This window comes from Orycteropus afer, unplaced genomic scaffold (assembly GCF_000298275.1).
Source record: "Orycteropus afer afer isolate SDZICR_OR568_19922 unplaced genomic scaffold, OryAfe1.0 scaffold00013, whole genome shotgun sequence".
Classification (NCBI taxonomy): Eukaryota; Metazoa; Chordata; class Mammalia; order Tubulidentata; family Orycteropodidae; genus Orycteropus; species Orycteropus afer.
In genome coordinates, this window is record NW_006921600.1 from 6,194,619 (window position 1) to 6,216,478 (window position 21,860).

At 39.0% G+C, this 21,860-nt stretch overlaps 1 protein-coding gene across 1 annotated transcript in view; it reads right to left on the reverse strand.

Moving 5' to 3' along the window:
- The window catches only part of KCNK2 (potassium two pore domain channel subfamily K member 2), a 293,468-nt gene that overhangs the window by 70,620 nt on the left and 200,988 nt on the right, over positions 1–21,860 (reverse strand). The window contains exon 6 of the mRNA XM_007952567.2: positions 21,107–21,246. Coding sequence (XP_007950758.1) covers positions 21,107–21,246 — 140 coding nt within the window. The remainder of the gene's footprint in view (positions 1–21,106; positions 21,247–21,860) is intronic.

Consider the following 21,860-nt stretch of genomic DNA (forward strand, 5'->3'; position numbering starts at 1 on the left):
GTCACCACAGTAGGACAAACCGACAGACAAGTTTGTCCTGCTGTTGGAGACCTCTCGTATCCCCCCCTCCTGGGTCCCTGTGGCTGACTGTTCCTCTATCTGGCTTCCTGTCTTTTATTCCCCTTTCTCCTGCTCTTTTGGCCTGCTTCTTTGGGCATCCCTGAGTTTCCCCTCCTCACCTAATCCCTTCAGCTGATTGCTCTTGTCTTTGGCTTCCTGGGTTTTACCCCTTTCTCCTGCTCTTCTGGCAGCACAAGCCCACCCGTGCTTACCTTGCTCCCGGAGACCCGGTCCCTCTCGGGAGGGTAACAAGGGAAAGTGTTCAGTGCAGATCAGTGAGTAAGCACAAGCCCACCCGTGCTTACCTCGCTCCCGGGGACTAAGCACAAGCCCACCCATGCTTACCTTGCTCCCGGAGACATATAGTTGAGTATACATTATTTTACACCTTTGAAATCTCAAAATAATATTGCATATAAGGGTATTCTACTCTTTCATATTTGGAATTACTTTAGTATTACACATTGGTTTTATGAAACCTAACTTCAGTTCAAGAGTTCTTCTTATGGAAACTTTAAATATAAAAAAGATTCAATAACATTGAGCTCCATCCTGAATGAGAGCATCAAATCTGAAACAGATACAGTTTTTTTTCAGGAACTAGTCTTTTTCAGGAACAAGAATACCTAGTCTCTATCGAATTTAAAGCCAGCTCATCTATCATTTCCTATGAAAAGTATGTTGCTCTATTCTACATCAACTGTTTCCCTGATGCTTCTGTTTTAACAAAATCATTGTTGTTATTAGCTGCCTTCAAGTCAATCCTGTGCCCAACAGGATTATTGCTGCACAGTATTGCTTTATTCTCGTGATGGATTGCAGATTGGATCACTCAGTGATCCACAGGATTTTCAGTGACTGATTTTTGAAAGTAGATTTCTAGGCCTTTCTTCCTAGTCACTTGTAGCCTGGAAGTGGTGCTAAAACCTGTTCAGCACTGTAACAGCACACAAGCCTCCACTGATAGATGGGTAGTGACTGCATGAGGGGTATTGGGTAAGACTCAAGGTTTCCTGCATGGAAGGCAAGGATTCTACAACTGAACCACCACTGCCCCATAACAAAACCACTAGCAGATCTTAAATAAAGGAAATAGATATGATATAGCTCAGCCTGTCAGAGATTTAGAAACTAATATAAAACTCACCAAATACAAGCATGGTACTTAAAGTTTAAATCTTAACCCTTTTCTTTGAATTAAAGGAACAATTTTTATTATGCCTTACTGAATTAGGCTAGGAAAGATTATAAAACAAACAGTCCCTTAATCAGAGTGGCTTAAAGCAACAAAAGTTAATTTCTGGCTCATGCTACATATCCACAATGTGTCAGCAGGAAGCCTCTACTCATAGTTAGTCTCACAGGGACCCAAGTTGACACAACACTCAAGATTTACAGCTGGCTTGTCACAGTCAAGTAAATTCTGGAGGGGTTCACCTAAATCTACTACCCATCTGTTCACATAAGTTCTGCCCATATTCGTTGGTTGGAACTCTTCATGTGTCTCACCAACCACAACAAGCAGAGGAAGAGGAATCCTAACATGTGTCTGGAAGGGAAGTAAAAGGAAAATACTTCATGAACAGTATTAATGACTACACATTTTCTGGATGAAGAACAGGGGTTCTTCCTCATTCTTAGAGAGCTCTGGTAGCATAGTGGCTAAGACACTTGCCTGCTAACCAGACGGCTGGCGGTTCAAACCCACCAGCCACTCCTCGGAAGGAAGGTTGGGCAATCCTACTTCCGTAGTGATACTGCCTCAGAAACCCAAGGAGGGGTCGCTATGAGTCAGGGCCGACTCGACGGCACATAACAACAACAACAACATACACACACACACACACACACACATACACAACCTTAACTGGAGCCCATTCTTTTGGTTTAAATCAAGTTTAGAGCAGGAAGAGCTAAATTCACTTAAAACAATTAGGTTGCCATCCACTAATCATGAAACAAATCACCATATTTTACTGCAGAAGATGTTTGAATAATATCTATTTAAATTTCAAAGTCTCCCCTGTCTGTATTCTTACCCTAACTGGCCATTGGAAAAGAACATCTATAAAGAGGAACAAAGAACAAATTCATTTTGTTGATCCATTTTTAAAAACACACTTGCTTTTGTCCTCAGCAAACAAAGGTTTGGGTTGTTTTGTGTCTGAGATATGATTGATTTCAGCTCTACAAGAGCAAGTACAGTATTTTACTCTAATGAAGGAAGTCCAGAAACAATTTTGAAAGCAAAGTTCATGATGGCTACTTTTCCAAACACCAAATCTTTGAACAGATGACAGTCTCAAAATAATCAAAAGAGACAGGCACCATTATATCTTCATACACTAAATCCCCATCATGTACTGTCTAGCTAAAAAAAAAAAAAAAAAAATGAAATTTCTCACTCAAATCACAATAAAAATTAAAACAAGAAAAGAAAATGAATTTACTTATAAAGAACTGTGAGGCAAAAACTATTAACTTAGTTATTTTCCTATTATGTCCAAACAAACAGAAAAAAAAATTCATCTGAATATCCATTACTGGACAATATTCTGTAAAATACTTGAAACAAAATCAAGTTACAATTTATAAATAGTGAGGGTTAGCCTACAAATGTACAAAATAATAATAATAAATGCCAATAAGAAAACTTTCTGCATGATTTTTTTTTTCCAGGTAATAATTGAGCTACTGCTTTTCAGTTCAATAAAAGGAGAAATCCAAATGAATTCTATCTCAGTCAAAGTAGCAGGAACCTGGAAAATCTATTGTGGTAATTCAAGAAAAGAATGAAGATAATAGTTATCTATGTGTAGATTTAAGAATATTTCATGAAGAAACTAGTTTTCAAGTCCACAGAACATATAACATATTTGAAATTTCTGTACCATTTTTTTTCTCCCCTTAACTATTCTATAAGGTCCCAGAGTGGCACAAATGGTTTGCATTTGAGTACCAATCTAAAGGTTGCTGATTTCAAACCCCAACTCCAGTGGCACCACTGAAGAAAGGCCTGGTGATCTGTTTCTGTAAAGATTATGGCTAAGAAAACCCTATGGAGCAATTCTACTCTGTAATGCATAGAGTTATCGAGAGTTAGAATAGACTCAAAGGCAATGTTGTTGTTATTGTTGTTGTTGTTATGTGCCGTTGGGTCGGACCCAACTTAGAGCGACTCCTCCTTGGGTTTCCGAGGCAGTATCACTACGGAAGTAGATTGCCCCATCTTCCTTCCGAGGAGTGGCTGGTGGGTTTGAACCACCAGGCTTCTGGTTAGCAGTCAAGTGCCTTTAGGCACTATGCTACCAGAGCTCCTCAAAGGCAATAGGTTTGGTTTTTCATCTGATAGCTATTTTGACTTTCCTGTTTTGTGAATAAATCCCAGCAATATGCAAATACACATACCTCTGATATTTTCTCTTTATCTTTTGAGTTTACTAATAATTTCTTCCAGGAAATATATTTAGACATGCAAGTCTTCATAGTATTTTATGCTATATATAGAACATGTATAATGCTATTTGGGAGCTCTGGTAGCATAGTGCCTAAGGCACTTGATTGCTAACCAGAAATCTGGTGGTTCAAACCCACCAGCCACTCCTCGGAAGAAAGATGGGGCAATCTACTTCCATAGTGATACTGTCTAGGAAACCCAAGGAGGGGTTGCTATGAGTCAGGTCTGACTCAATGGCACATACCAACAACAACATAATGATATTCAGAAGTTAATCTTAGAATTTTACAGAATTATTTCACTTGGGACAACTTTTCTTCAGAAACTCATGAGGAAAAGAACAATGATTTAGTAAGCATTTTGGCACATTACATAACTCTATGCACTGAATCATCACAGGAATCTCATGAAGAGGGTGCTATTATCTTCATTTTATGAGAGAATGGAGACTTGGGGAGATTTATTATCTTGGTGAAGTTTGCAAAGCTACTGAATATTGAGATAGATTTCAATCTCAATTTATGTGACCCATGGTTATCTCTTAGAAATCGTACAAATTATTTCTATTCACTTAAATTTCACTCATCTATACTATAACACAGTTAGTGGAAAACCTATATTCACAAAGCTCTTCTCTGCTGCTGTGTAGTTGCAGACCAGTCTCATTTGGGAACTTATTTTCAGTATGTTAATATTGCCCATATGGAAGAAAAAGGAGTGGTGATGAGAGTGACAGAGTAGGAAGAAGAAAAGATATAATTTGGAGTCTTGATTCTACAGAAATTACTGTCCATAAAATTAATTTATATACGAGACATAGTCTGACCTGTGACAGTAACTGTTGCCTTAAAGTACAATTTGGCTTTTAGATTGCTACTTATTCTTTTCTTTTTATGTCCCTTTTCAATTGTCCATTGAAAATATAGGCAACATACTGAACTGAGGCTGGGCTGAAAAGAGAAGGCATTATCTCCTTAGGTCCTGTGGTGTAGTGAATTACATGGTATGGCTTTTTTAGCCAAAGTCTTTGTAACTCCCACTTTGCCATGATCAATTGAGTAGCTGCTTGTTAAAGTTATCCACCTGGTGTATTTCTGTTGGATCAGCATGAAGTAATCTTCTGGGGAGATTCTCTCTCAGGTGTGTAGAATTCTGACATTGGGATTGGTTACTTTTGCCTACTATGCTTAAAATGAGTCCTCCTAGAGGCAGAAAGGAATCTCTCACTGCTGGCTGAGAGAGACATGCTGCTGAGAGAGATGCACTGCTGAAAAGCTGAGAGAGACCGCCAGCTGAGAGAAACTGAGGGCATTCCTGAAATTGAATTGTAGCCTGATGCTTCACTAAAAAACCTCATAATCTGTGAGTTCTGTGTGGCCACTTCAGCAAATTATTGAACCCAACAGAGAAGTGGTTGTTGCCGCAAGAGGGACAGTTGATGTCTAGGTGGGTAAGAGGGCTGGAGGGTGGCTCTATGTCTGGCCTCATGGGAACAGGTCTTGGGATGCTGATGGTGATTCTGTCCTCCTTTTGTGGAGTTAGGGGAGGTCAGACGATGCTGCCTCCTGTCCCTTTGGAAGGCACCACTAAGTAAAGACAACTGTGGACCAGCAGGTGAACCCCCAAGTCTGATTCCTCTGATCTTCTGCCCATAACATAGTGCAGGACACCATCGCATGAGATAGAAGAGTCCTTCATATATTCCCTATGTTTAGTAGCCCATCATGACTTTGCCTGTCTCATTTTATTTTACTTACTCTGTAGCCAGAGGACTCATATGTATTAAAATATAAACCTGGGAAGTCTTAAGATAATTGTATACTCGTAGCCCAAATTCAAGTAGTAATTTATAATTGATAACTCAACAAGAGAAGAAGAAAACCAATTCCCCTCCAAAAAATTGTACAAAACAGTACTACATCCCAAATATGTTAGATATAAAAACAACTAAAAAGTCTGATATACAGTCTGAAGAAAGAGAGACGGTAAGACAAAAAGAAAGGAAGGAAAGGGGAGGGAAGGGGAGGGGAGGAAAAGGAAGGGAAGCGAGGAGAAGGTTAAAGAAAGAACAGAGGGAAAGATGGAAGAAGAGAAGGAAGTACAGAGGAGAAAAAGAGCAAAAGCAGGCTATTTTAAGAATTGTAACGTAACAAGGACTAAGTGCCTTCTTGTTCAAAACTCCTCCTTTTTTCTGTCTCTAGAAGATGAAAAGCAGAACCAAACCAAAGAACCAATCTCACTGCCATTGAGTCAATTCCAACTCATAGCAACCCGCTTTAGGTTTTGGAGGCAGCAAATCTTTATAGAAGTAGATTGCCCAGTCTTCCTTCCACAGAGTGGCTGATGGGTTTGAACTGTTAACCTTCTGGCTAGCAGTCAAATGTGTTAGGCAAAGATTATTAAGGGAACCTATCACCCATAGAATACTCTCAATAAAGAGATCAGTCTTAAACAACCACAAATGTACACTGACTCTTATTCTAATACAGAATTAATACAGAGCTCATAGTATGGGCTCAGAAAATGTTTGTTGAATGAATGAATGATTTAATGAATAATGTAGGAATGAATTATACATCTAAATAATCTTCTAACTGGTTTTCAAACCATTCATGATACTTTGACATTGTCATTCCACAGCTCACCTCTCACCCCACCACCATCTATAATGTAGAGAAACTCCATATTTATGGTCTCATGTTTAAGGTTCTCCACAATCCCAGAAACCATGTCCCCAGGCTTAGTTTTTGGTACACCTCAGCAAAAATCCTCTTTTTCAATCTATGGATTAAACACTTCTCTGCTTTTTATCTAAAAATCTGACACAGAACATCACCCTTCTATCCCAACCACCTACCTTTTACTCATTTCTTTCTCAATGCTTTTTCTGACTCCTTTAAGTTAAGAATGATTTACATAAGACTGACAATTATATGTGTGATGGTTGGAGCTGTGTGTCAACTTGGCTGGACCACGATTCTGTGTGGTTTGAGCAATTGTGATGTGGGTTGTGATGGGATCAAATGTATATGTTTTGAGCAGCCAATCCATTGAAGGATCCATTGAAATCCATTGAGTTTCCCAAGGGGTGTGGCCTGCTTCCAGTATATTTGGGGACATCCTGGGAAAAGAGAATCTCTTCTTCTTTGGATCGAGATTCTCTTGTGCTGCCTACAACTGTCTGTGAGCGATCAATCCACCATTTGGCCTGGAGATCTTGGGTTTGTCATTTTTTGGAGTCAACAGCCAGTATACTGCCTGCCAATCTTAAGCTCATTAGCCCCTGCAGCTGCGTGAGTCTGGAAAAGCCTCCAGCTTGACATTTAATCCAAGAACTTGAGACTGACCAGCTTCTAGAAGTGTGTGAGTGATTTTCCTAAGATAAATTTCTCTCTCCCTCTCTCTCTATAAGCTTTACTGGTTTTGCTTCTCTAGAGGACCCAGCCTAACAAACACATTTAGTATTAAGAGTGGGGTGGTTCTAGAGAGACAAAATCATAAGGATGGGCTTACTAAATTGGTTCTCCAATTTGATTAATCCTAAAGGTCCTGATGACTCTGCCTCCATTAGTAAAGAGGGTCCATGGTGTTAGGTGGCAACATTGATATGAAAAATAGCACCACCAATAGATCAAGTACTTTTGAGAAGTGAGGCTCTGGGTGATCACATATTTGATACTTTTCTGCAATTTTGTCAGCATGAGGAGTATAAGAAAGCTGGTTGGTTGGTCCTACTTACACTAGACAAAGTGATGAATGAGATGAGTTCAGGGCTGCTGAGTCATATCCTAAGTGCTGCATATAAGACCTCCATGTTTCCAGTTGTGCTCTGAAAGAAAGCCTTATTTCTTCTAGTAACAGAGCTGATATTGCCGAAAACCAAACCCAGAGTCTTACTGTAAGAGTGGCTGAGTTACAGTGGCAATTAAATTGCCAAACCAGAATCGTGTCTGAAGTCAAAGTGAGGCCATCAATTGGGAAAAAATGGGATCCTGAAACCTGGAATGGGGACATATGGACAGATAGGAAGATCAGGATATGGAGCCTGTAAATTCTGTTGAATCCCTTCCATCTGAAAGAATTACTCTAAAACCATTATCCCACCCACTGTAGTTTGATGGGATTAACTCAGATGTTCCTGCTAAGTCATTGCCTGAGGCAGAGGGCATGAAAGATATTGCTGAATGTTCTCAGGAACTGCCCCAATCACCCATTGTTGCTGCTAGACTTATAACTAAAGTTAAGTCCAAGTGAGCCCCAAAGGTGAAATGGAAAGTGTGACTGAGGAGGTGGTATGCTACACCCGAAAAAAACCTACTTGATTTTGCTAACATGTATAGACAGAAACCTGGAGAATATGTATGGGAATGGCTACTGAGAGTGTGGGATAATGGTGCAAGGAATGTACCATTGGATCAGTCTGAGTTTACTGATTTAGGCCCACTAAGTATGAATTCTTCATTCAATGTTTCAGCCTGAGAGGTTAGGAAAGGATCTAATAGTTTATTTGGTTGGTTTACTGAAGCATGGATTATGCGGTGCCCTACCTTAAGTCAAGTTGAGTTACCAGATGTGCTTTGGTATAATGTAGAAGAAGGTATCCAGGGTCTTAGGGAAATTGGCCTGTTATAATGAATTTATCAGATTAGACCCCTAGAACCAGAAATGGAGAGTCCAGAAGACACACCTTTCACCAGTACCATGAGGAATAAATTTGTGAAGAGAGCCCCAGAACCCTGAAGACTGCTGTGAATGCTATTTTATGTAAGGCGGATTTGACAGTGGGAATTGCCCTAATTGAACTAAGACACTTAACTATGATGTGGCTGATTGGACCCCATGGTAGTAGGGGCCAAGTGGCAGCAGTTAATTGACAAAGGCAAGGTGGGCATGGTTACTATAATGGACAGCAGAGTCAGAACACTAATCAGAATAGTCAGACTCATGTGGAATTATGGCATTGGCTACTTTCTCATGGTGTTCCTAGTAGTGAAATACATGGCAAACCTACTAAATAATTACTTGATCTGAATAGACAGAAGAATTCTAGGTCACATGAACAGCAGCCTAGATTGAATAGCCAGAATACAGAGTCATGGCTTCTCAATCAATTCACAGACTTGAGTCAGTTTACGGACCCACAACCCCTTGAATAAAGGGGAGGTCGGATCCCTTTGAGGAAGTACCCCAATAAATTGCCAAAAATTTATAATGTCAATCTTTCTCACAGTCTTCCCCAAAGGGATCTAAGGTCCTTTATGAGAGTGGCTGTTCATTGGGTAAAAGGAAATAATTAGACTTTTCGGGGATTACTGGACATTGGCTCTGAACTGACTCTAATTCCAGAAGACCCAAAGCATCATTGTGACCCACCAGTCAGAGGGGGGGCATATGGAGGTCAAATTATTGATGAAGTCTTGGCTCAAGTGTGTCTCACAGTGGGTCTAGTGGATCCCCGAACCCATCCTGTAGTGATTTCCCCAGTTCAAGAATGCATAATTGGAATAGATATACTGAGCAAGTGGCAGAATTCCCACACTGGGTCCTTGACATGTGGAGTAAGGGCTATTATGGTAGGAAAAGCCAAGTGGAAGCCATTAGAACTGCCTCTACCTACAAAAATAGTAAACCAAAAGCAATACTGCATCCCTGGAGGGGTTGCAGAGATTACTGCTACCATACATAAAGGACCTGAAGGATGCAAGGGTGATGAGTTCCACCACATCTCCATTTAATTCACCTATTTGGCTTGTGCAAAAAATGGATGGATCTTGGAGAACGACAGTAGATTATTGTAAACTTAAGCAGGTGGTGACTCCAATTGCAGCTGCTGTTCCTGATGTAGTATCATTGCTTGAGCAAATTAGTACATCTCCTGGTACTTGTTATGCAGCTATTAATGTGGCCAATGCCTTTTTCTCTATACCAGTTTCAAAGGACCATCAGAAGCAACTTGCCTTCAGCTGGCAAGGCCAACAGTATACTTTCACAGTGCATCCTCAAGGTATATCAACTCCCCAGCACTATGTCATAATTTAGTCTGTAGGGATCTTGATCGCCTTTCCCTTCCACAAGACATCACACTGGTCCATCATATTGATGATATTATGCTGATTGGACCTAGTAAGGAAGAAGTATCGATGACTCTAGAGTTATTGGTGAGACTTATGCATGCTAGAGGTTGGGAAATTAACCCAACAAAAATTCAGGCACCTTCCACCTCAGTGAAATTTCTGGGGTCCAATGGTGTGCAGCATGTCAAGATATTCCTACTAAAGTGAAGGATAAGTTATTGTATCTGGCTCCCCCCACAACTAAAAAGGAAGCACAACATCTGGTGGGCTTCTTTGGACTTTAGAGGCAACATATCCCTCATATGGGTGTGTAGCTGCTGCCTATTTATCAAGTGACTCAGAATGCTGCTAGTTTTGAGTGGGCCCCAGAACAACAGAAGGCTCTGCAACAGGGTCAGGCTGCCATGCAGGCTGTTCTGCCATTTGGGCCATATAATCCAGCTGATCCAATGGTGCTTGAAGTGTCTGTAGTAGACAGAGATGCTGTTTGGAGTATTTGGCAGGTCCTTATTGGTGAATCGCAATGCAGATCCTTGGGATTTTGGAGCAAAGCCCTGCCATCCTCTGCAGATAACTATTCTCCTTTTGAGAAACAGCTTTTGGCTTGTTACTGGGCTTTGGTAGAGACTGAACGCCTAACCATGGGCCACCAAGTCACCATGAGGTTTGAGCTGCCCCTCATGAACTGGGTGTTGTCTGACCCACAGAGTCATAAAGTTGGATGTACACAGTAACACTCCATCATTAAATGGAAGTGGTATATCAGAGATCAGGTTCAAGCAGGACCTGAAGGCACAAGTAAGTTGCATGACAAAGTGGCCCAAAGCCTATGGTCTCCACTCTAGTTATATTGCCTTCCCTCTCCCAATCTGCACCGATGGCCTCATGGGGAATTCCTTATGATCAGTTGACTGAGGAAGAGAAAACTTGTGTCTGGTTTACAGATGGTTCTGTGCGATATGCAGGCACCATTCAAAAGTGGACAGCAGCATCATTGTATCCCCCTTTCTGGGATTTCCTTGAAGGACATTAGTAAAGGGAAATTCTAGCAATGGGCAGAACTTTGAGCCATGCTGTTCATTTTGCATTTTGCATGGAATAAGAAATGGCCAGATATGCGATTATATATGGATTCATGGACTGTCACTAGCGATTTGGCTGGATGGTCTGGGACTTGGAAGGAGCATGATTGGAAAACTGGTGACAAGGATGTATGGGGAAGAGGTGTGTGGATATATCTCTCTGAATGGGCCAAAGAAGTAAAGATATTTGTGTTTCACGTGAATGCCCACCAAAAGATGAACTCGGCAGAGGAGGACTTTAATAATCAGGTGGATAGGATGACACGTTCAGTGGAAACCAGCCATCCTTTTTCCCCAGCCACTCCTGTCATTGCTCGATGGGCTCATGGACAAAGTGACCATGGTGGCAGGGATGGAGGTTATGCATGGGCTCAGCAACATGGACTCTACTTACCAAGGCTGATTTGGCTACCACCACTGCTGAGTGCCCAATCTGCCAGCAGCAGCAGAGACCAATACTGAGTCCACAATATGGAATCATTCCTTGGGGTGATCAGCCAGCAACCTGGTGACAGGTTGATTACATTGGGCTACTTCCATCATGGAAAGGACAGCATTTTGTTCCTCCTGGAATAGATACTTATTCTGGATATGGATTCACCTTCCCTGCACACAATGCTTCTGCCAAAACTACCATTCATGGACTTACAGAATGCCTTATCCACCATCATGGTATCCCACACAGCATTGCTTCAGATCAAGGGACTCACTTCACAGCAAATGATGTGTGGCAATGGGCCTATGCTCATGGAATCCACTGGTCTTACCATGTTCCCCATCATCCTGAAGCATCTGGCTTGATAGAATGATGGAATTGCCTACTGAAAACACAATTACGGTGCCAGCTAGGTGGCAATACCTTGAAGGGTTGAGGCAATGTTCTCCAGGAGGCTGTATATGCTCTAAACCAGTGTCCAATATACGGTGCTGTTTTTCCAATAGCCAAGATTCATGGGTTCAGGAATCATGGGGTGGAAACAGGAGTGGTACCACTCACTATTACCCCTAGTGACCCACTCAAAGTATTTTTGCTTCCTGTCCCTGCTACCCTATGTTCTGCGGGTCTGGAGATCTTAGTCCCAAAGGGAGGAACACTCCCACCTGGAGCCACAGTACTGATTGCATTGAACTGGAAATTAAGAATGCTACCCAGCCATTTTGGCTTCCTCATGCCTCTGGATCAACAGAGAAAGAAGAGCATTACTGTACTATCTAGTGTGATAGATCCTGATTACCAAGGGGAAATTGGATTGACATTATATAATGGGGGTAAAGAAGAATATGTCTGGAATACAGGAGATTCTTTAGGATGTCTCTTAGTATTACCATGCCCTATGATCAAACTCAATAGAGAATTACAGCAACCCAATTCTGACATGACTACTAGTGGCCCAGACCCTTCAGGAATGAAGGTTTGGGTCACCCCACCAGGTAAGGAACCATGACCAGCTGAGGTGCTTGCTGAGGGAAAGGGAAATATGGAATGGGTGGTGGAAGAAAGTAGTTCTGAATATCAGTGACAACCACATGACCAGTTGTAGAAACGAGGACTGTGATTGTTATATTTCTTCATTGTATATGTACATCAAATATTTTTGTTTCCTTCTGTTATAAACTGTGAAATGTAAACAAGGTTAAAGCATTTCAGTTGTATGCATGTTAGTGTATCAAGTTAGGTGCAAATATGACTTTATAATTGTCCTTATTTAGAGATTATATATGGTTAAGAAGATGTGTACAACTGCCAAGTTGACAAGGGGTGGACTGTGATGGTTGGAGCTGTGTGTCAACTTGGCAGGACCATGATTCTGTGTGGTTTGAGCAATTGTGATGTAGGTTGTTCCCATGATGGGATCAGATGTACATGGTTTGAGCAGCCAATCCGTTGAAGGGGAGTTTCCCTAGGGCTGTGGCCTGCATCCAGTATATTTGTGGACATCCTGGGAAAAGAGATTCTCTCTTCCCCTGTGGATCAGAATTCTGTTGTGCTGCCTAAAACTGTCCTTGAACAAGCAATCCACCATTTGGCCTGGAGATCTTGGATTTGTCATTCGTTGGAGTCAACAGCTAGTATACTGCCTGCCAACCTTGATCTCATTAGCCCCTGCAGCTGTGTGAGTCTGGGAAAGCTTCCAGCTTGACATTTAATCTAAGAACTTGGGACTTGCCAGCTTCTGTAAGTGTGTGAGCCATTTTCCTAAGATAAATTTCTCTTTCTCTCTCTCTATACACAAGCTTTACTAGTTTTGCTTCTTTAGAGAACCCAGCCTAACACAATGAGACAATTGTTTTCTTTGGAAAGTGTGTTATTCAGTTCCCCCTCTCTCCTCCTCTCCTGCTTTCTCTCTTCCCTTTTGCTCCCCCATCCTCCATCCTTCCTTCCCTCTCTCCATATATATACACCCACTGTCATCAAGTTGATTCCAACTTATAGCAACCCCCATTGGGTTTCTAAGGGAGTAAATCTTTACAGAAGTAGATTGCCCCATCTTCCTTCCACAGAGCAGCTGGTGGGTTTGAACCGCCAGCCTTCTGGTTAGCAGTCAAATGTCTTAGGCACTGTGCCACCAGAGCTTCTTTCCATACATATATATGTATATCTAAATGTATGTATATATATTTACATGTATATATATATATATAACTATATCTATGTTATTGTTGTCAAGTACTGTCGAGTTGGACTTGACTCATAGTAACCCGTCCTTGGGTTTCTGAGGCAGTATCACTACGGAAGCAGATTGCCCAACCTTCCTTCCGAGGAGTGGCTGGTGGGTTTGAACCACCAGCTTTCTGGTTAGCAGTCAAGTGTCTTAGGCACTACACTACCAGAGCACCTATTGATATCTATATCTATCTATATCTATATCTATATCTATATTTATATCTGTATCTATATCTATAGCTATCTATATCTATATCTATCTATACACACATATACATGTACAAGTGTTCACTCATAAATATAAATATACACACACATTCGACCATATTTATTGTGTTTTTGTCCCAAATAATACTTGCCTAGGATAATTAGGCCTGCTATCTTGCTCAACTCCAAGGAATACATTTATGAAGTTTTCCACTAGTTTTGCTCCAGGGGTTCCCTTTTTCATAAAATACTACATGAATATTGCTCTTTGGTATTGTGCTTCATGTCCCAAAGAACTATCTTGGTATATTCTCACTGCATGGCATCCAGGAAGAAATGTTTACATTGTTTTCTGCAGGAGTAGCATCCCTGAAGCACAGCCTCATAGGGAATTTTATTTACCTGATTTGTCTGTTTTATGTTATTGTGTCAGCCTTTTATTGGGTTCCTTTCCTTCACTATCATCTTTAACCAATCTGCTTTATCACTTTAATTATCCTGTCTCTAAACCCTTAACTCCATTTTTCTTCCCTGAGACCCAACCATGAATCAATTTTATTAACTACATTCCTCACTAAAACAGGAACCCTTGTGGTACAGTGGTTTAGAACTAAGCTGCAAATTGAAAATTCAGCAATTTGAACCCACTAGCTGTGCTCTGGGGAGAAAGATGGGGCAGTTTGCTTCCGTAAAGACTTACAGCCTTGGAAACTCTATGGGACAGTTCCATAGAGTTCCATAGTTCCAGTTAAGAGTTGGGATCAACTTGATGGGATTTTTTTAACCCCCAAATATTCCTTTATAATGTCTACCTTAAGCTTTTTAAATTAAGAGATTAACCCAGGTTCCAATTTGAGTTCTATTATTTACTTACTTTAAAAATCCTTATCAGGTGAATTATCTATACTAACAATTTTCATTACCATTTATGTAGTCAGGATGCCTCAAAGTGTCTGTACAGCTATTATCCTTCCTCCATTCTTTGCCTGTATATTCAAATATCTAGATATGAACTTCCCATCTCTATATAAAATAAGCTCATTGATCACATGTCCAAAATGAAATGGTCTCATTCCTATCACCTACTGAAACTTTCTCATTTTCCTGTGTTCTCTAATTGCATTGTTGACCTTGGACTTGTTAGCCTCAGCATCCAAAGCTAGAATCATGGACGTCATACTCCTTTTCTCTTTACTACCCACAGCTGACAGAATACCAAATCATATCTATTCTTTCAAATATTTCTGAAGCCCACACTGGCATCTCTATCCCACTGTTGCCATAGGATCTTCAATGGATGTTACCTGGATTCCAGTCTCTCCCAACTGATTTCCCTGCATTCAGTTTTGCTTGTTCCTAATCCATCTTCCCTACTGTTGCCAAGATCATATCACACTGCTCACTTAAAATTCTTCAACAGTTCCCTAAATTTTCAGAATAAAGTCCAAACTATTTCAAGTGGTATATGGAACTTTTCATATTAAAAACATTTTCTAAATAACAAATAATGATAAAGCACTCTGTTGCAACATTTCTAAGGCCTAGGCTGAAACTGCTCTTTAATTGCCCATTTACGGTCAAGGTAAGAAATCCTTGTGGCTTAACACTTAAGCACAGAGTTGATAACTGAAAAGTGAGTGGTTTGAACCTGCTCAGCAGCTCCATGGGAGAAAGACCTGGTAGTCTGCTCCTGTAAAGATTACAACCTAGAAAACCTTATGGAGCATTTCCATTCTGTCACATGGGGTTGCTCTGAGCTGAAAACCAACTCAATGGCACCAAACTTCAACAATATGATCATGGTAACGAGCCTTCAAGTCCTGACTTTTTTTTTTCTTTCTTTCTCCTTCACTCAAGTCAATATACGTCCACCCTCAGTTAGGGTTCACCCTCCCTTCCCTTACTTCCCCATCACCTCTGGTAACTCTCAATTTTTTTTTTTTTTGTGAAATCCTTTTCTTGACTTTTTATAATAGTGGTCTCATACAATATTTGTCCTTTTGTGATTGATTAATTTCACTCATCATAATGGCCTCTAAGTTCATTCATGTTATGAGATGTTTTGCAGATTGCTCATTGTTCTTTAATGATGTGTAATTTCCAATGTGAACTGACAGCTCTTTCACTGAAGGGAAGCATTGTCATCTGAGTGAAGCTGGGAGCAGAACAAATGCTGCCATTGAGTGACCAGCTAAGTAAACTATGTCATTCTATATCCCCAGGTCCTTGTACAGTGCCAGAGACAAATATAAGTTCCAGGGCTTGTCTTTCAAGGTTCTTGGTACTAGAACTTCCTTATCAAAGTGTGTTTTCTTGATACAATGCCAACTTATTAAAGTAAGCTTCACCATGCTCATAAACATCTCCAGAGATGAAAGAAACAATGCTGGTAAAGACGTGTTATTGACTTTCCACTCACTGTGGCCTTCCACTCACTGGCAACACTAGTATGTGATGGTGAGGATTGTGGCAATGTTTATCTGCCATTGTGGCAAATGTTGTATATGCATATGTTAAAAAAAGAACTCTACAGAGATCCTGGGCTCTTTCAAATACAAGACATGTAATCAATATGAACTAAATTGTGTTGGTGGATAACAGGGGATATACTATTCTCTGCTCACATACTAAGCAAGCATGGATTTTACCTGCTGAATTTGGGAGACACTTCTTATTTTTACTGCACCTGCCTCAGAAAGTAGTATTATTGTGTTATGTAGAATCTAAATAATCTTTTTTTTCTAAATGGAAATATCATTTCTTCAGGAGAGAATACATGGGAAAAAAATGTTTTTCATAGAAAAAATAGTCACACCACTCCTTACTCTTAAACATGTTCCTACTCTCTTTTAGGGGGCTCTGGTAGCATAGTGGCTAAGACACTTGCCTGCTAACCAGACGGCTGGCAGTTCAAACCCACCAGCCACTCCTCGGAAGGAAGGTTGGGCAATCCTACTTCCGTAGTGATACTGCCTCGGAAACCCAAGGAGGGGTCGCTATGAGTCAGGGCCGACTCGACGGCACATAACAACAACAACAACAACTCTCTTTTAGAGTTTACAAAAACAAAGAAACAAATAAACACTTCTACAGAAAATCTTGTCCTCATGGAAAAATTGTTGAGTTCATTATTGTTTCCTTGAGGAAGGTAGATCCACTAAAATTATATGTGGCACTTCTGAAACTGTACAGCATTGTTCTCACTAACCATTTCCTCTTCAACTATTTCAGGTGAATTAGCTACACCAACATTTTATTTTCAGCATCTTTGTGAAAACAATCTATTTTTCCTTACTTCCAAACAAATTATTTTCATTAACATTATTCTTTATTAGACAAGAATATGCTTTAGTGTAAAAAAAAAAAAAAAAGAAAGAAAGAAATGAAATGGGTCACAGATGATTAAATCTACATGCTCTTACTTTAACAATATGGTTTAAGAAGATTTGATTTTGAAAAATAGTATGACCCAGACTTTGTATTTGCCAAAACCTCATTCAGAAAAAGAAATCTGTCTCAGTATTATCACTTAGAAATTTGATGTTATATTTTATTTTGTACTTTTATTATTCTGTACTAATAATATTTTTCAATAATAAGGATTCCCAGTTGTCAAAAATATTCAGCATTTTAATTCATTTTAAATGAAACCTAGAAATAATTGTGTTGCTTCTGAACACTCTGGAAGTTTTAAAAACTTGCGGTGTCTGAACTTATTGAGGTACGGAAGGTAAGGAGTATGTATTAAGCAGTCACTTAGCATTGGGTTATCTATAAAAAGATGGCAAATAGAATGTATTTTGTTGGTGTCCATTCATTTATAGCCTTCAGTGAGTTATTTCAAAGCTAAAATAACCAAATAATCTTTTTTTCCCACTGCTATAGAAATATAGGTAGTATTTTTCATTTATAAAAACTTTGGCCCTAATAATATATAGACAAATTATAAATTACCTTTCCCTTTCTTCACATTCTCTTTTGGTTTTGTGACCCTATTTAGTGACTTACCTAAATTGCATTATAAATCAGAGAACAGATCTGCTCAAATTGACAGTTCTATTTCAATGGGCTCAACTGTTCAGAGCAGCTGCAACTCCAGCGGGTTCATATAAATCTTTGGTCACGGACTTTACTCACGTGAGGTTTCTACAGATAGAATCACTAGAAGATGTGCATGACTCAAACTGCTATGCAGAAGCCAAAAATACTTGTTGTGAAAAAACAAATAGTTCACCACTTTTCAGTGCTTAATTAGCATGAAAATGCAATGATACATCTCACCCTTTTGGTTAGGAGTCATGAAGATCATTCATGAGTAGGCACATGCACTTGCTTTTCATATTAAATGAATCAGTTAATGTAGAAACTTAAATGTATTTAAAAATATAGGTGACTTATTACTCTGAAAAAAAATGTGCCAAGGTTTTTGTCTTAGTTCCCCAGTCTTGCTATAACAGAAATACCACAAGTGGATGGCTTCAACAAACAGGAATTTATTCTCTTATAATTTAGGAGTCTAGAAGCCCAAACCCAGGTGCTGGCTCTAGGGTGAAGGCCCCTTGACCCTGGGCTTTAGCTCTGTCTCTTGTTCCAGGCCCACTGGAGGTGGAGGCATCGCCTAACTCAGGCAGCTGTTGGCTGCTGAAGTGACGAGCCCAAGGTCACCAGGTAAAATGACACAATCCCAAGATCAGCAGGCAACATTTCAGATCACTGATTCAAGTCCAGAAAAAGTCCAAGATTGGCAGACAACACTACAGGCCATTGATTCAAGTCAAGGAACCATGGATGAAGACTTGGCCAAACACAGGATCCAAAATGTGCCAAAAGCTCCAGACCCTTCCTAAAGACTTCTTCACATATACTGGATGCAGGCCAATCCCAAAGGCAACTACTTAGCTGCTCACTGCCAATTCCACCATGGAAGTGATTACAATCTTATCACGGAGAATAACTACATTCAGCTCTTAAGCCACTCAAAACCATGGCCCAACCAAGTTGACACATAACCTTACCTACCATGGTTTTGTACCAGCAAGTCCTATCACAAAATGCCTTGGTTCTTGATAATGTAGGTGTTTATATTTTAATCTTTTATACCAATTTTATAAAGAGATAAAACTTTCCTATGCTCTATATGTCCCTTAATGATCCACATCAAAATTTTACTATTTTATATTAAAATCATCATGTATATGTGTATGCACATATATATTTTATATTTAATATACAGGTGCTTGTGAATGTATAAAAGGAGCCCTGGTGGTGCAGTAATTAAGCATCTCCCAGCTCCACGGGAGAAAGATGTGGCAGTCTGCTTCTATAAAACGATTCACCTACGCAACAGTTACTCATCCCATAGGGTTGCTATGAGTTGGAGCAGACTCAACAAGAACAAGTTTGGTTCTGGTTAGGTGTGTGCGTGTGTCTGTACACACACACACACACATAAAGTTTTACAAAATAGTGTTTTTCTTAATATATGAGATATGTTCTGTTCCCTTTTATTTTACTTAAGAAATAAATGTTTGTGCTTCTTTTTCTTTCCCATTTGAAATCTAGAGGGAGAATACAGTCCTGCTGACACTTTGATTTCAGGCTTCTGCCCTCTAGAACTGTGAGAGAATAAATTTCTATCATTTGAAACCATGAAGTTTGTGGGTAATGGGTAATGGCAGTCTTAAATTAAGACAGCATTTAAGATCCTTAAAGGTATGCATGGGGTTAGAATAACCATAATACACACATACACACACAAAATGAGCCTAAGACTGAGGTGAATCAACTGACCCCCACACTACTGCCATTTGGTCTATTCTAACTCATAGTAACCCCTGTTGGGTTTCCAAGGCTGTAAATCTTTATGGAAGTAGATTGCTTCATTTTCCTCTCACAGAGCAGCTGGTGGGTTTGAACACTGACCTTCTGATTAGTAGCCAAATATCTTACCCAATATGCCACCAGAGCTCCTTGAATCAACTGAAGTCCTGTTCAAAGTAGAATGTTTTAAAAGATTTAAACTAGAATGTTAAACATATTTACTTACTGATTTGTTTATAATAAAAAATATTTTGACTTTACTGTGCAAGTAAGATATACATTAACACATACAGATTGAATATGTGAATTCCCAACTGAGAAATATGGTTCCCAGGAAAGGAAATGCTGGATGCTTACACTCTTTCTGTTTACCATAGGTACTTGGTTATGAATAAAAAAAATTATATGACCTGATGAGGTCAAATAAAATTAAAACAAAAAAAAATTATAGAGAAAAATTAATTTTATCATTTCCTATATTATTTCATCTGAGTATACACTTATTGGATCAAAGATTTTGACACTAGTATCTCTTGGCTGATGAACACCAAAACATGAAATGGAGGGATGATTTAAAGGAAGACAATGGGGCAATCAATATAGGTGTAGGTTTTAAAGATGTGTTCTTCCCTGAGATAATTAGCAAAGTACACTAAAATTCAGAAGCAAAAAATATGGAATTTATAATAAAACACTACTCTATCACACTCAGAGACTGGCACAGGGGCAGGTAGTGTTTCCTTCTGATGTTCATAGGGTCGCTATGAGTCAGAGATGACATGATGGCACCTAACAACAACAATCACACTCAAATTAATAATTCTCTTAGACCTGTAGTTATGAAATAAAAATTTAATTTTCAAACTATAAAATTTATAAATGAGATTCATTTTCAAAATTTCTAAAATTTAATGGATCAAAATTGTAGTGTTCATTTCTATATGTATACCCACTCCCCACTGCCATCAAGTCAATTCTAACTCATAGTGACCCTATAGGACAGTGGAGAACTGCCCCATAGGATTTCCAAGGCTATAAATCTTTACAGAAGCAGACTACCTCATTTTTCTCCCAAGGAACAACTAGTGGGCTTGGACTGCCAACCTTTGGGTTAACTGCCTTAACCACTATGCCACTAGAGTTTCTTTCTATATGTATAGTTGTGCAAATTAGGGCAAAGGACATATTTATGAACAGCTAAAGTCTGTACACTAGGAAATTAGCCACAATGCATATATGAAGCACACACGTGTGTGTGTGTGTCTGCCCGTTTTTATGTATGTATGCACTTGTACACATATATAGAAACATAAATAAAAAATAAATAATTGATTATAGTAAACAAAAATCACTATTAGGGGAAAATATTCTTTATACGATGTCACTGATGTCTTGATACAAAAACTTTCTATTATATTTTTCTTTATGGGATAGATAAAATTCATTTTGTGCTCTTGATAAAAAGTAAAAGAAAATACAAGGAGAAAAACTAAAAAAAAGATTGTAATTTGATCTTTCTTGATTACATGTAATCTCCAGAATCAGCACAGCATCTGGCACATAAAAAGTGTCCAGTACATATTCGCTAAAGCAATGAATTATAACTTACATGATATATCTTCCCATAGTGTCATACAGCAAATTCACAGCCAAAGGTAAATATGTGTGATTAAAAATAACCTTTGCTGAATTAATTGAATAAACTGAATAGAAGAGTTTTTGAACACTTCTTAATTCTCACCTCTTCCTTTGTCTTTTTTGATATCACTCGGAGCCAGTCGCCAATCATGCTTAGGACAGCAGCAAAGTAGGCAAGTCCTACAAGGATCCAAAACCACACAACAGGTTTGTAGAAGTCAAGATATTCAATATCTGATCCACCTGTGAGAAAAAAAATAAAACCAAAGTTGAAAAACGTCATATTAATAAAAGTAAACAATACATGTATTTGCTAACATTATCAACTGAATATTGACATACGGAACATATAAATCTAATATTCTTGTCATTTATACAAAATTCCACCTTACCACTAATGTAATTCATATCTATTTTTAAAGAAATATTAAATAAGTTCTTCTTAATGAAACTTTTCATTATTTCTCCAAGTGATAATGATTTTTTCTGTCTTTCTTTTTCATTTATTATAATCTGTTTCAACTAATATAGTACATAATTATTTAATATGTAGTAGTCACTTTCTGCCTACTGTAACAAGTAGAAGGAAGAGCATACACTTTTTAGCTATGCATTTAAGTTAATATATTTACCTTATTGTCAAATGCATGAAAATTAATTGATCCCATGACAAACTGAACAGAAAGTAGGGAATTCTATAACTGGTTCTTATTTTAAAGGCATCAAGGTAATATATTGATAATAAGTGCCAGAGATAAAAGCCTTGATGGGTCTAACTACAACAAAGAGTAATCTGTAGGTGATGCTGCCATTGTTTTTTTTTTTGTCTTTTTTTTTTTTATTAGGATTTAGGGAGA